The following is a 16,400-nucleotide window of genomic DNA, read 5'->3' as shown; positions in this document are numbered from 1 at the left end:
TTTGGTATGAAAATTTTTAATGAAAATAATCAAAATTAAATAGCAAAACTACTTTAAATGACTTACAAATCTATGAAATTTGGCTTATTATTTCTCTACCAGTTTGATTTCACAAAATGGATTATTCTCAGCTATAATATATCAAGAATTACAGTAAAAAACGGAATCAAGTACATAAAGCCCAAGAGCCCTGTGCTCGGCACACATTGCTCATAAATATTAGCTTTCCTTTATTATTATCATAAAAAGACACGAGTTTTACAAAACATGCCAACATCAGTTAAAGCTTCTTGCACCACAAAACAAAACAAAAAAACCCAAAAACCAAAGAAACAACCTAAAAGAAACCTAGTCTGGCACTTGTTTGTATTTTCTGAGGAATATGCAGTATAAAATTTGCTTCAATGACCAATAAAAATTCCTCTTTGATAAACTAACCTGAAATCTAACTATAAAGCTTCCTGTTAGAATTTTAGATTCTTTTATAGAATCACTTCTTTAAAAAAGTAGAAAGTTACATGATCAAGAAAAGTACCCAGTAAGGGACCAGAGAAATATCCCGTTGCTGTACATATGGCTCAGTTTTATCTTTGAATATAGACATATCTGATGAGAAAGACTAACTTAGTACACAGAAGCACAAGGATACAAGCTAAGCCTTCTGACCTGTTTTATAGCTGCAGTCACGCTGACTGTAGACAACATCTTACTGCCCCTGGGGACTGTCCCGATTCAGATAACGCTAAACATCCTGTCCTACCCCTAGCCAGACAAGGACACAGAGAGAAAAGTGAATGGGTATCATGTGCTACAGTGCACGATTTCTAGCATCTGAAATTGAACATGTATGTAACTCCAGTCTGAGGTATGTCAGAAGATTTAAAGGATCGTTAATCCACACCATGGAAGATGTACCACACAAGCACTGCCACCACAACTGCACACACTGGAAGGAGGTAGGACTTATACTTCTGCCAAGGCGAGAGCTCCACGGCCACTTCATCTCTTTTCCTGCTCTTCTTCCGACGGCCCTTCAGTCTGTTTTCAAAAGCCTCCAGTTCAGCCTGAAGCAAAACAGTTTCATTTGTATTACACTCAAAGAATATACTGATCTGCAACTCTCTATTTAAATGAAAATAAAACAAATTGAAAAAAGTTTTGATAGTAACAGTATAATAAATATATTAATTTGATTTTAAACAACAAAAAGCTTCTGATCCATTACTGACTATACCCAACTAATGCTAGAGTGTAGTTAGGTAAGCAAACAGATCTGAGTACAATGAAGCCATCCTTTCATACTGCAAATCTGTCTTTGATACTGAACATGTAATGGACAACAGCTTTGAACTTAACACTAGTTTATACCCCAAGAGCACCTTCTTACAAAGGCAAAGATGCTCCACATACAATTTTAGCCTTTTTATAATGTAGGAAATAAGAATTAGTGGCTTATAGCACAGAAATCCAAATGAGTAAAACAAATACACTGCCTCAAACTAGATTCTTTTCTTTATCAACTATGACCCAACTCCCTCTTATGTCCCTTTTTAAGATACAGTAAAAATTCTTTAAGGGGAAAATGCTTCATGCTTTAATGCAAATGATTACTGTAGGTAGAATAAAAACTGACTGTAAAAGAAGATAACCTGGAGTGTCAGTCATTGTCAAATGTCATCTTTTATCCTTTGGTAAGCACTAAGTTTCTATACAATGATAATATAATGCACCATAGTATACAGTCACTGACTAAAGTAAACATGTCCTATCTACACAAAATAGTTGGATTGAAGAAAACAGATATTTTCATTAACATACCCATTTACTGGAGTCATAAGCTACACTTAAAGACCGTCTATCGGTGGACTTAATTTAATATAAAATGACATCTGTCAACAGAACAAATCAGAATAATTCAAAAGAACTTTGGTATACAGAACAAACTCAATGCTGTGCTGCTTTCGGTTACCCTAGACCACCCACGCTGCAGGTTGGGCAATTAGAGAAGAGACAAGTCTGCCCATCGCTGAGGTACCTGCTGTCTTCGTTTTTCTTCTTCCAGAGCAGCACTGGCTTCTGCCTCTTTAATCTATTTATATTTAAAAGTAAATTAACAATTAGATATCAAATTTTGGTAGATGTTTAGCATCTTCTCACCCAAGTTCTACTAATCCATAGCAACTTTTGATAATTTTACATTAGAAAGCCTATGAAGAAATGCAAATATTATACTGGGAAGTCTTATCAAGGTTCCATCTAATATATTCAGGATGGTTAATATAATTTATATTTGTGCTATACTTGTTAATTTTTAAACATTTCCTTTTATCAGCTGTAAGAGATTATATTACAATTCAAGCCATTAGGAATCTGTAACTAAACACTTTTAACTTTTCCTCTTAAGCTACCATATTAAGAATCTAAAATCAGCCGGGCAGTGGTGGCGCACGCCTTTAATCCCAGCGCTTGGGAGGCAGAGGCAGGTGGATTTCTGAGTTCAAGGCCAGCCTGGTCTACAGAGTGAGTTCCAGGACAGCCAAGGCTACACAGAGAAACCCTGTCTCGAAAAACAAACAAACAAAAAAAAAAAAAAAGAAAGAAAGAAAGAAAGAAAGAAAGAAAGAAAGAAAGAAAGAAAGAAAAGAATCTTAAAATCAATTATTGATACCACATTTTCCTAGAGTAGAAATTGATCATTTCCTTCAAATGAGTGTCTTGAAGGCAAGACTTTGAATCAATAAAACTAATTATTTGTGGACTGGTTAATGTAGTAGGCAGAGTCAACACTAAAGACATCTCAAACAGTGAAGCAACCCAAGATCTATGTCTGCATATTTTAGCCTAATTTTCTGGAGTCTACTGTACCATGAAAAACAACTGGCTAAGGCCAGGGCAAATACACTAACTGGTGTAAAGGACAAAAAGCGTAGACACATAGCAAGCAGTAAAACTACCTTGGAGCTCAGAATGGACCTATAAGAGCAGCCTTTGTTATATAAGCTCAAGTGGCTTTAATAAGCATATGCAAAATCGGAACAAATAGAGAAAAGGCCCTTAGCACATTAGGATGAACCCCCATGAGACATCACCTCAGATGCTTTCCGCTTCATCTCCTTGCATGTTGCATCACAGTCCACTGAAACCTGATTTTCACGTATTTTATTGCAAGGCAATTCCTACAAATAACCCAAATTGAAAAACTTAGTCAATTTTTCTTTCAAATCACAACTGTATGCCAGCAAATAACCTAACTGGTGAAGGTTATAAATAAATATGTTGCATTTACTAAACATTGTGTATCTTAGTTTAAATGATTACTCCTATATTTTCTGTATTCTTTAAAAAAATTATCATTCTCCTATCTATCTATCTATCTATCTATCTATCTATCTGTCTATCTATCTATCTATCTATCTATCTATCTGACTATCTGACTATCAGTCGATCAATAGATAGCTAGTTTTTTTTTTTTTTTAATTGGGGGTAGGTGCACATAAATGCAGTGCTCACAGAGATCAGAAAACAGCACAGAATCCCCTGGAGCTGGAGTTACAGGATACTGTAAGTGGTTAGCCATGGGTCCTTTGCAAGAGCAAATTAACCACTGAGCCAAATTAAAGGGATTCCCCTACTTTATTTAATTAAGATAATAAAAACCATAAAATTAAAACAATCAACTAAATAATTTACTATATGCCTCTATCAACTCAGCTGAATTTTATTTTTATCATTTATATTTATTGTTTCTTGTTATTCTTCCAAGGCTTCTAGGAAATGTTCTAGAATGTTTTAGAACAGTATTGTCCAACAGAGCTTTCTGAGATAAGGAAATGCTGTCAGCTGTCTAGTACAACAGCACTAACCTCCTATGCTGACTATGCTCTAGTGTGACTAGTGCATTGAGAAGACAAATCTTCAACAGTTCCTCATGCTACCTCACTATGCAGTTAGTGCAGCTACCCTAACAGTCAAGGTCTGGAGTTGTCCTAAAGAGTTATATATTTTTCTTTCAATTATTCACATTTTTTAAAAGTTCCTATAAAAATCCTTGACTGCTTAAGTACTAATGGAGATTGAAAATAGCTTGGCAAATGTTTTCAGGCAAATGTGGTCAATTTAAATACAAACTAAACACAAATTTAAATAGTTAGCTTACTTACTATAGGAAAAATATAGTGAAAAAATATAAAAATAAAGGAAATATAAGAGCCACATAAAAATAATTTCAATAAATGTCTGTTGTATGGAAGGATGAAGAATTAATGCAAAGAGAAAGCAATTAGGAAATGAGCACAAGACTGTGATAGAGCGTTATATAACTGTTAACTGCAGCACAGTGGTCCAGGCAAACAAGAGTGTATCCAAGCAGCCCACAGTGCCTGCCTGTCTGAAGTCCAGGGAGATGAGAGGCGTGTGAAGAGCCCTCCTTCCCTCTCAGCTCCTGCTGAATGTCCTCCTCGTCCTTAGGCTTTCACTCTCTCTTCTTCCAATAACTGTTTTTAATCTTAAATTATTTCTAGGTTTGTATTATTAAATGAGGTTGTGACTAGAAAGTCTTTTCAATTAATTATTTTCAAAGGAGAATACTAATAGCAAATAATAACCTTCATATAAAAGGATAACAAGCCTAATTCCAGACCACTTCTTAACCCATAAAACTCACTTTATCACTCACACCAGCCCCTTGCTCAAAGACTTCAATTTAGAACTCACCAGCACTATTCCAACAATAGGGTCTTAAGCCTGATTCAACAGAAAACTATCTTTCTTCTGTTGTCAAGTTACAGAAAATTAGACTGCCAATGCTGATTTTTTTAAATGAGGACTTACAGAAACAACTAGGTTTAGCTTAAGTATAGTAAAAAGATTAAAAAAAAAAAAAACAACCAAAACAACCAAACAAAAAAAACTTACAATTAAAGCCAAAAAGCTAGCAACACATACAGGAATTTTATTTAAAATACTTACCCGTTTTATTCTTTTACAAGGGCATCTAAGTTTTACCTTCTGGTTGCAATTAAAGGGGCATTCACCAGGATGACACATCTCTTTGCATCTATGGCCACAAGGAAGCTAACATGACAAAAAGCAATTGGTCATTTCCTTTCCTCACTAATGGTTGTTTTCACAGAATCCAACACACACACAGTGCCAACTAATCCTGAATAATAGATAACTGGCCCTTCAACATGTTTCCTTTAGCAGATTATTATATTTATACAAATTATTTTTATCAGGAAATTTTAACATCTGAAGCTCTACCTTCCAGAGTAGATGTTACTGTCACAGTGACACGCTGTCATTACAGCCAGGTGACTAAACCAATGAAGGGAAATCAATGTAAGTGATGTCTGCCTTCGAGCACTCAGAATGGATTTATGGTTTCCCTTCCCACAGTCCTGGAAATGAGGAGACCTGGGGCAGTAGTAGAGCCATGTGTGAACACGTCAGCCTGGCTAACTTGGCTAGCTCGGATCTCTGGGTGAACACATGAGCTCCAGAACACCCCCTCTCCCTTACACTATTGTTACATGAGAAAAGACGCTTTCTTGTCACCATCACAACTGCTTTGTCTTTCACTCTAACACATTTATCCTTGACACTGGACTAACACATATTATACAGATCGTCGAGACACCTCAGTAACTGCCATGACGTTTAAGTGTTCCTTCTTTAACTATCTCCTATCTTTCTATCCTGAGTCTTCATATGAAACATTCTCTTTTACTCACATCTCACACTTCAGCTTGAGATCAGTGATTCTAAGTTCGAAAGAGAATAAAGGTAGACAAAGGCCACTGAAGGAATCATGACAACAGTGTGACCCTTCACCCGTCACTGTACATTCCTGCGATGCATTGGAGGTTCATCAAAAAGTGGCAAGCACCAAACTTCTATCACATCTTGCTGACCGTCAGTCCCCACACTTCTCAGAACTCCTCTGACAGCATGTGAGGCTCCTGCTCTGATCCCAAACTATACATGTCTTCCTCAAATTCTTTATTTGACCTTGCCATCTGATCTATCAGTCTACAATGCTCTTGCCTTTTCCCAGTAAGAACTGACAGGAGTCATGCAGTAGGGCCCACCCAGTTCCCCTATTTCTTTAACAATTATTTATATAAAATATTATTAGAATTTTTTACTATTCTCAATCTCCACTTCACAGCTGATGTCAGAGTCTTGCCTTATGTCTGTAGCTGCCTAGGTCAAGACAAGTCCTGAGGGGCTGTGCAAGAACAACAAACAGCTTTGGAACTCATGGAACGAGGCCTACCGGTTAGATAACCACGACGGCTGTGCCTCACAAAGATAGAAACCTGAGGACTTCATGCTGTTGTGGCATCTTGCTCTGATTGTTGCTCTCTCGTCCCTTCTAATCTGTGAGTTGTATGAAAACTCTAAGGGTTTTCTAGCCCCTCACTGGCACTTACAATAACAGTGACTGATCTTTTTCAAGCACTGCTGCTGGAGCAGATTAATGATTCATCCGTCACCCTCAGAAAAAACATAGTTAGCAATGACCACCATCCTTAGAAGTTGAAGATGTAGGCTGTTAGTAAAGTTAGGTTGTTTTTGTCAATGGCTCCGATGCAGAAAATCTTAAAGAACATTTTTAAGCTTAGAAAGGCACACTCTTAATAGTTGAGCTAGGGATTTTGAGGTCAATGGCAGCCTAACTAGTGCCAACTGTTATTTCTTTCTTGCTAAAGCTGGGCTTGTAATCAAGATGATGATTAATTTCTTGTACTCATTTTTGCCCTCAGTTTCCTGATATGATTTAATAAACAAGTGTTAATGAGTAAATGTGTATCCTGAGGATTTAAAGTAGAAATGGCTGTTTGTTTTTTTAATGGAGCTTAGATTTGTTATTCTTTTAAGATTTTCTTATAAGATTACTTTTTTAAGATAAATAATAAAATACTTGATCCTTTCTTCATAACTTCAAATTGTAGCCTGCCAGTAAGAGAAACTGGCTGAGAATCTTACCTTGCTTGGTTACACTTTGTTAATCTATAACAAGTTGCTTAGTTATAAATGTATGTGAGTTCTTGGGAAAATTTGTTTTTTTTCACTTGTAATACATAAAATGTTTACTCACGTGAGAGTATTGGGGGATGTTTTTTCTTACATACACTCATTATAATCATTAACTAGAAGAAAAATAGAATGTAACCACATTGTGATTTTTTTTGTAGTTCTTGGAAGATTGTGCTACGATACACAAGCTGTGGGAGAAACACTAGAGCTGTTAGAGCTTGCTCACGGTGCTCTGCTCCATCCATCCACAAACGCACGCATGTGGATGTATGTAAAGTGGCTGGAGCGCTGCTCATCCACCCAATGTGTGAGTGCATATATGTATGTGTATATATGTATATATGTAGGTTATATATGTATTATGTATGTATGTGTATGTATGAAGCTATTGGAGTTTGTTGAAGCTTGCTTCATCCATCCAGTGTGTGTATGTGTGTTTGTGTGTACGTGTGTATGTGTGCATGTGTGTGTGTGCATGTGTATGTGTGCATATGTGTTTGTGTATGTGTTTGTATGTATGTGTATGACTTTCCCCCACTTTCTATTCTTTTTTCACCAGCCTCCAAGGAGTCTCTTGCAGACAAAAGAGTTTTTTGCCACCTTCTCAGGGAGCATTTGTCGGCCCCAGTCACTCACTGACTCTCTGTCCCACCTCAGTTTACCCTAGATAATGAAGATGGTCTTTGACAGAGTCCTTTAACCCAAGGTCAACCAGTCAGGGAGAGGAGGCAGAATAGTCATTTCATTGCAGAAGCCAATTCTGTCAGACTGCAGAGATCCTACCCTTCTGAACACTTGGCTGTAAGCCATTTCCTTTAAACACTGTATACCAATGCCCAATGACCTGCCTTAAGATACCATCTTTATATGAATATCAAGTGACTCCAAGTTAGTTCTATAGCTTGCAACTAGAAGTAAAACATATTCCACTAAACACTAGTACACTGTGCTGGTATGTCTACCAAACAACCAAAGACAAAGTGTGGCCAAAATCCTGAAGAGACACTCACTCGCTCACTACTGACCAGGAGTAAAATCATAAGATAACCCCCACCAAAGGACAATAATAGAAACTTTTGCATAATCAGAGTAGGAAAACCTGATAATTTTCCATAATTGGAAAATTCACTGGTTATAAATTGGTATATCCATTTTGGAAATCAATTCAATAGGATTCATTGGAGTTGAAATTAAACATTCCCTATGGCAATCACTCTGGAAATCAGTCTGGTAGTTCCTCAGAAAATTGGACATACTATATGACCTGAGGATCCAGCTATACCACTCCTGGGCATATACCCAGAAGATGCTCCAACAAATAACAAGGACACATGTTCCACTATGTTCATAGTCAGAAGCTGGAAAGAGCCCAGATGTCCTTCAACAGAGTAATGGATACAGAATATGTGGTATATTTACAAAATCGAGTATTACTCAGCTATTAAAAACAATGACTTCATGAAATTCACAGGTAAATGGATGGAACTAGAAAATATCATCCTGAATGAGGTAACCCAATCACAAAAGAACACACATGGTATGCATTCACTGTTAAGTGGATACTAGCCTAAAAGCTCACAATACCTAAAATACAACTCACAGACCACTATGAAGCTCAAGAACTAGGAAGACCAAAGTGTGGATGCATCAGTCCTTCTTAGAAGGGGGAACAAAATACTCACAGGAGGTAGAGGGTGGGAGGGACTTGGGAAGAAGAGGAAGGGGAGAGGAAAAAGGGGGGCAGGATCAGGTATGGAAGGAGACAGGGAGGGTCAGGAAATTGAACAGAGGTGTGTAGAAATGGGGGATGGGGAACTGAGGGTAGCCATCAGCAAGTCCCAGATGACAGGAATGTAAGAGGCTCCTAGACCCCAACAGGGAGGACATTAGCTCAAATACCCAACAAAAGAGAGGGAGAATCTGTAGAGACCACATCCAGAAGTTAAGCAAGGCCCCCATTTGGGGGATGAGGCCATCCACTCATCTCCAAATCTTTAACCCAGAATTAAAGGAAATTTAATTTAATTTCCTGTCTAAAGGAAATACGGGGACAAAGCGTGGAGCAGAGACTGAAGGAAAGGCCATCCAGAGACTGCCCCTGTGGGTCCTGCTCATATACAGACACCAAACCCAGACACCATTCCAGATAACACCCCCCAAAGGACAATAATAGAAATAGAAGTGCTTGCTGACAGGAGCCTGATATAGCTGTCTTCTGAGAGGCTCTGCCAGAGCCTAACAAATAAATACAGGAGCGGATGCTCACAGCCAACCATTGGACTGAGCACAGGGACACCAATGGAGGAGTTAGGGAAAGGCCTGAAGGAGCTGAAGGGGTTTGGAACCCCATAAGAACAACAATATCAACCATGCCAGGGCAGTGAGAGTGGGCGAGTGGGAGAGGGAACACTCTCATAGAGGCAGGGAGGCGGGGGAAGGCGGATGGAATAGGGGGTTTGCAGAGGGGAAACTGGGAAAGAGGATAACATTTGAAATGTAAATAGATAAAATATCCAATGAAACTGAAGGAGGGGCCGTCTCAAGACCACTCCACCTGAGTATCTATCCCATGTGCAATCACCAAAGGTAGATGCTGATGTGGAAGACAGGAAGTGCATGCTGATAAGAGCCTGATATGGATATCTCCTCAGAGGCCTTCAAGAGTCAGACATATTCAGAGGCAGATGCTCACAACTAGCCATTGAACTGATCATGGGGTTCTCAATAGAGGAGTTAGAGTGAAGACTGAAGGAGCTGAAAGGGTTTGTGGCACCATGAGGAGAGCAACAATACCAACCAACCACAGCTCCCAGGGTCTAAACCACCAGCCTGGGAGCACTTAGGGGGGGATCCAGGGCTTCAGCTGAATATGTAAAAGTGGAGGGCCCTGCTGGGCATAGGTGGAAGAAGAGAACCTTGACCTCATGAAGGCTGGATGACCCAGGGGGTGGGAATTTTGAGGGTGGGGAGGTGGGAGTGGGGGGGTGTAGATAGAGGTTACATCCACAGAGAAGAAGGAGGAGGGGCGAGGGGATTGGGGGTTCCGAGGGGGTGGTGGGGGATGGGGTAAGGGGACAACATAGGAAATGTAAATAAATCATCCAATAAAAAAAAAAAAAAAAGCATTCCCTGTAGGCAAGGAATTTCATTATTTCTATATGCCTACAGGAATCTGTGCATATACAAAAGCAGCGAATATCCATAGCAGTTGTTTTTGGTAACTCCAAACTAGAAATAACACAAATATTTATCCATAAACTATAGAGTACTAATATGATAAAATAAATGGACAAACATAACAAGGAAATCACAAAGTATGTGCTTTTTAAAACAGTAGGCAGTATGTAGCCACACACACCTGCAGCCAAGGCTGTAAGTACAAGGTGACTGTAGGTGACAGTGACACGGTTCATGACAAGCTGAGGTCTATCTCTAGAACTTACACAAGGTGGAGGAGACCAATGCCACAGAGCTGTCACCATGGCATACAAGCACCCCCTGCAACTCAGTAAAAATTTTAAAAAATATATAAGTGGTGGTAACATTTAGAATAGAAAGAAACACAGGCCAAAACTTTGATAGACTTTTGACATAGCATCAATGCTTTGATTTTTTTTTTAAGATTGTTGTTGTTTTTAATGAGGTAGAATAATAGAATACTGACTTCCTGTGCTAAATAATACATATATGCTACATATATGTACATATATGTGTTTCCTCCCCTACCTTTGGTTGGTGGGCTAGAAGGGAGGTTAAAGTGTTTAACAACCCTTACTAAAGTAGGTTTTGGAAAACATAAGCCTACAAGTGACATCTGATTTTGAAAACATTATTATTTTAAAAACCTGCAAATAAGTAAAACATCACACACCCCAATTAATCATACCTAAAGTCTATACAATTTAATGGACTTATAAACAGAATTAGCATGAGAGATGGGAGCTGTGAGCTTATACAGCACCAAAACAAAGAACAAGATCACGCCCTCACTCAGGATCCACGGCCTTCACAGTCAGTGTTTCTCCTTCTCTTTTTCTTTATAGTGGACCTTCATACTTTACTTTTAAAAAAATCAAACATACTCATGTATACACATGCACCTTCTTGTTTTTGTTTTTAATAATCTACCATCTAGCTGCCTGTGAAACAGTTTTAAATCTATATTTTGAATCCTATTTTAGATAGTAAGCACTTATACAATAAAATTCATAAGCTAGCTTTAACACTGTTCTCCAAAAAAGGGAAAAAAAATCCCTCCAAAGGGTCACTTCCAGTCCTCCACCCCTAAGTCAGCAGAGAGGAGCATCTCCTGAATCATTTGCAAACAGCTCAATTCTAGTGAGCCCAGAAAGGACCTGGCTAGAGCATCCAACAACAAGGAGAACTCCCAAGTTAAACAATAACTCCAGCTTACCTCTTTGGGGCACTGGTTTTTGCAACAACTGAGGAGGTTCTTTTCACTTACATCAGCTGTGGTTATTTTTCTAAAAATAGGAAAGTTTTTATGATATTCAAACCCAAATTCAGTTCTTCATATATGTTTTCTAAGTGGTCATAATTCCAAACATACCCATAAAAGTATCTATTTCCCCCCTCAGAACATTTAACTTATGTCTCGATAACAATTATCCTCAACTCAGTCGCCATGGGGCTAGTGAGAAGACTCAGCAGCTAAAGGGACTTGTTGCACAACCGACAACCTGAGCTCAATCCCCAGAGCCCACTTAGAGGTACAAGGAAAGAAATGACTCTACAAAGTTGTCATTTGACCTCCACATGTCAAATGCACACACACACACACAAAAAAAAAAAATTCTGAGAGAAAATAAAAACTCAAGAATAACAAAAACATTAGATTTCTAAAAATTATATGCAACTACTTTGAAAAAACTATTACAAAACTAAACTTAAAACCATATCAAGCAATTTCCAAGCAAAATACATATTTCCAAAATTAACCGTGAGTTTTTATTATTCCAAAAAGCTGGAAAATACTGAAAACCAGATGGAAACATTCCCAAAGGAGACAGAAACTAGTTTGAAGACATTCCCACAAGCCTCTAATTTCCAGAAGCCTAAACTAAAAGTGACAGCTATAAACGGTAAATGATGTTAGATCTATCAAGAAGACAATGGCATTTGCCCCCTCTACATAATGTACATTTTAGGTAGGGAAAATAGACAAAGCAGATACTACTATGATAAATTCTGTAACAGGAATTTTTTGTAATAATACAGATCTGCTTTTTAAAACATAACTCAAAAATTAAAATCAAAACAAAAAAGCCAGGCAGTGATGTTGCACTCCTTTAATCCTAGCACTCGGGAGGCAGAGACAGGCATATCTTTTAGAGTTCAAGGCCAGCCTGGTCTACCAAATGAGTTCTCAGACAGCCATGGGTATACAAAGAGACCCTATCGCAGAGAAAAAGAGAAAAAAAAATACCTAAGCAGTTATCAACAAGTCAAATTTCTATCCAGAAGACTTCTGGGTTTATACATCATCATGTAAATGCTCTACCATAGGGGTACTCACATTTCTGAAAGCAGTGATGCAACTTTTAACCTACCCAATCTTCTACAAGCCCCCAAAAAGCAGAGTCTGGCTGGCTGACATCAGAGTGAGGCACTGGAAGGTAACACTGCACCTCCTCCTTTCAAGTCCCTGCTGAGAAGCTCAGCCTCCAGTGTCTCAGCAACACCAGATGTTTAAATATTATAGAAGAATCTTCCAGATGTCACTTAATCATAGTAAAGGAGTATTCTTCAGTCTACTTACCTACATTCCACATATAGGCTTGTGATCTTGCAGTGACATTTTATTCTAAGCATCTGGACACAAGGAGGACATTTTCCAGGGTGACATGGCAAAACACAAGGGTGAGGACAACCTGCAGGCCGTGACTTAGAGCACCCTTCTTCACAGTGAAGGCATTCTGGGCCAGCCTGAAAAGTAATCAGGAAATAAATCACCAGAATACCTAGCACTTCCACATACAGAGAGTAAAAAGGTAGCTACCCCACTAGAACAAAGTACTTCTGTAAGCCCCAGAAGTACAATTAATAGGGCTGGAGAGATTGTGCAGCAGGTACAATGTTTCCTGCATAAGCACAGGGACCCAGGCTCAGTCTCCAGCACAGATGGAGCCATCTCCAAAGCCAGCTATGGAGGCATACACCTGTACTAACCAAGGAAGGCAGAGACAGGAGGGGCCCGGGCGCTTGCTGAGCAGTTGGTTTAAAAAGTTCCTAGTTCAGTGAAATACCCTGTCCCAAAACAACAATGTGAAGAATGATGGAAAAGGATGTCTGATGTTGGCCTCTGGTTTTTGCAGACATATATGCATACACAAACACAGACATGCAACCAAATAAGAGAAACTCCATTAATAAAATGGTACCTGTTCTTAATCTTAAAAATCAACCAAGATAAAAATAACAAGACTGTCAATAGGATTAGTATCATTTAAATACTTATGCCTGTAAACTTCAAGTCAATCTACCTCACCTGTACAACATTTCTGGCCATACAAAGTATTTCTACAAAAACTACAACTTGCTTTCTAGAAATAACTACCAACATCAAAAACATCAAATATAAAACTATTGATACATTCTAAATCAACAAATGCACTCATCACTAAACTACAGAAACAACAGACTGTTAATATATAAAGTATAGCTCACTATAGCTTAACAACACACTTTCCCCTGCTCTAATCTTGTAGTCGTATAACTGAGGTCAGAGTCTATCAAAGAAGGTTAAAGAGTTTAACTGCCACATATTATTTTCAAGTATTATATTGAAATAAAGTTTATAAAACAGTAACAGATATAGACACAAAGACTTAAAGGTTAAGAATTTTTTGCAATGTCCTAAATGAAGTCATAATTATAACAATGCTATCGATGAATTCTAAGTGATCGGGGCTAGAAAGGCAGCTCAGTGAGTAAGAGTACTTCCTGCTCTCCTAGAGGCTCAGTTCAGTCTCCAGCACACACATCAGGCAGTTCACAACAATGTGTAACTCCAGCCACAGGGGATCCAACACTTTTTGGGGGAAGTCAGTGGGAACATACACACTTGAGCACATATCCACACACAGAAACATATACATACATGTATAACTTAAAAAAATAAATCCCTTTTCCCAAAAAAAAAAAAAAGCCATTTTTGGTATTTAGAATTTAAAAAGAACATTTCGAATTATTAAAAAATATCTTCTATAAACCATTTGTCTTCTATTTTGTTTTGTTTTTGAGGTCTCATGTTGCTGTGGCCAGCCTGAAGCTCACTATGTAGATGGTGCTGGCCTTGAGCTCCAGCCCTAGAGCCCACAGAAAAAGCTGGACACAGTGACCCATGCTCAGAGTCCCACCACTGCGGAAGCAGAGGGAGGCAGACCTGGGAATCCTCTAGACAGTCACTCTACAGTCTACTCGGTGAGTTCTATCATTACAGTGATAATGATGTCTCAAAAATGGAAGTGGGTAGCATCTAATGGGGATGTGAAAATACTTGTGGTATCATTTCTGAAGTGTTTCAAGAATACAGTCAGCATACATGCTTCTGCCCTAAGAATGTTACCTTATTTTTGTCAGTACAGCCATCAACTTCAGTCACTTTGTGGCATTCTTTCATACACGTATGATTCTGACAGCGCAGCATTCTTCCACAAAGTCTCTTACAAGAATAGGGTCCTACAGCATGGCATGGTAGTGGGCTCACCTTAAAAATGAAAATAAAAACCAGCCAACTAGCACAACACACGTCTATACACAAAACATTCTGCACTTATATATCTAAAATGACTAATCTGAGATCAACTTTCACAATGGTCTAACATGTTTCCATGAATAATATTTATTATCAAAATTAAGTGCCTGTCAAAGCATTCCTCTAAAAATAGATGCCAGAAAGAAAACCTGTATTACTGAAATAGAAATCTGATATGATTCTATAGTGAACACACAGAAGCTAATTCTCACATAAAAGCAATGTAGGTTTTTTAAAAATAATAACCATGTGCATTCTTTATAACATTGATAGACAAGAAGTTATTTTTTAACATCTCTACGACAAAAGTGACTAAGATTACAAGCTAAACTTAAAGATTATACCAATAACTCACCTCATGCTTCCCCAGACATTCCCTGCAAGAAAAAAATAAAATCATTATAGATTCTTTAAAAAGAGTGTCTAAAACAAGTATGCTAACTATACTAGCTGCTATTAAGTAAAAGTTAAGTACTTAGAAATAAGCAATTATAGTAAATACAGAATATAAAGTTGACACACATGGGTCAAGTCTTTTCAAGAGAGTAGCACTGAGTAACTGGGACATGAAATTTATTTACTATAGCACACACAAAAATAAAATGAGCATAAATCTAATTGTATAACTGATTGACATGACTTTTAAAAACCATAAAATGCTTAGAAAAAACTGAAGGGTTTAAATAAAGATTCCATGTTTAAAAACAGAAAGGTGTGTGTGTGTGTATATATATATATAATTTAAAGTCACATTTCTTCCCAATTTCCTCTATATTCAACACAATTACTCAGATGAAAGACTGAGCAGAAAGTTCATGGCCAGCTGCAACTCTATATGAGTTCTTACGAATCAAGGTCAAGGCTAGCCTGGATTACATGGTACCCAAGCTCAAAAACCAAAGCAAACAGACAAACTTCTAATATTTAATCTAAAGTCTATGTGGAAAAAAAACAACAACAGCAGACATGAAACACCCAACGCAATCCTGAGGAAGAACAAAGCTAAAGGACTGACATGCACTGACTCAAGACTCACTGCAAAACTACAGTTATCAAGACCATGTGGTACTGATGAAAGGACAGAAACATAAATAAACTAGAACAAAGATCCCAGAATTAGGCTCATACAAATAAAATCAGCTCATCTTGGACAAAAACAAAGGCAAATTACAGAAGAAATTTTCTTCTCAACAAATGATAGTGCTGGAACAAATATATGTCCACTTAAAAAAACAGACCTATTCCCTTCACAATGAACTCAAAACAGATTACAAACCTAAACACAAAACACAAAAGTATAATACACAGGATAAGACCTAAATAATCTTGGGTGTCAAGATAACTTTTTAGAAACAATGCCAAAAATATAACCCATAAAAGTTCTAATTTATGCCGGGCGGTGGTGGCGCACGCCTTTAATCCCAGCACTTGGGAGGCAGAGGCAGGAGGATTTCTGAGTTCGAGGCCAGCCTGGTCTACAGAGTGAGTTCCAGGACAGCCAGGGCTACACAGAGAAACCCTGTCTTGAAAAATCAAAAAAAAAAAAAAAAAGTTCTAATTTACTAAACTTTACAGAGGGAAG

General features: G+C 38.0%; 1 protein-coding gene across 3 annotated transcripts in view; it reads right to left on the bottom strand.

The window, feature by feature from the left end:
• The window catches only part of Nfxl1 (nuclear transcription factor, X-box binding like 1), a 44,665-nt gene continuing 28,265 nt past the window's right edge, over nucleotides 1–16,400 (bottom strand). For all 3 annotated transcript variants that reach the window (XM_028780799.1, XM_028780798.1, XM_028780800.1), the window contains exons 16-23: nucleotides 15,174–15,195; nucleotides 14,630–14,770; nucleotides 12,821–12,987; nucleotides 11,456–11,525; nucleotides 4,969–5,073; nucleotides 3,090–3,176; nucleotides 2,036–2,089; nucleotides 1–1,064 (exon numbers count right to left, since the gene is read on the bottom strand). In XM_028780799.1, the coding sequence (XP_028636632.1) occupies nucleotides 891–1,064; nucleotides 2,036–2,089; nucleotides 3,090–3,176; nucleotides 4,969–5,073; nucleotides 11,456–11,525; nucleotides 12,821–12,987; nucleotides 14,630–14,770; nucleotides 15,174–15,195 (820 nt within the window). In that variant the 3' untranslated portion in view covers nucleotides 1–890. The remainder of the gene's footprint in view (nucleotides 1,065–2,035; nucleotides 2,090–3,089; nucleotides 3,177–4,968; nucleotides 5,074–11,455; nucleotides 11,526–12,820; nucleotides 12,988–14,629; nucleotides 14,771–15,173; nucleotides 15,196–16,400) is intronic.

The sequence above is a fragment of the Grammomys surdaster genome, unplaced genomic scaffold (genome assembly GCF_004785775.1).
Source record: "Grammomys surdaster isolate TR1022 unplaced genomic scaffold, NIH_TR_1.0 372, whole genome shotgun sequence".
Classification (NCBI taxonomy): domain Eukaryota; kingdom Metazoa; phylum Chordata; class Mammalia; order Rodentia; family Muridae; genus Grammomys; species Grammomys surdaster.
The sequence above is the reverse complement of the archived record's forward strand: the minus strand, read 5'-3'. Positions and strand labels throughout refer to the sequence as shown.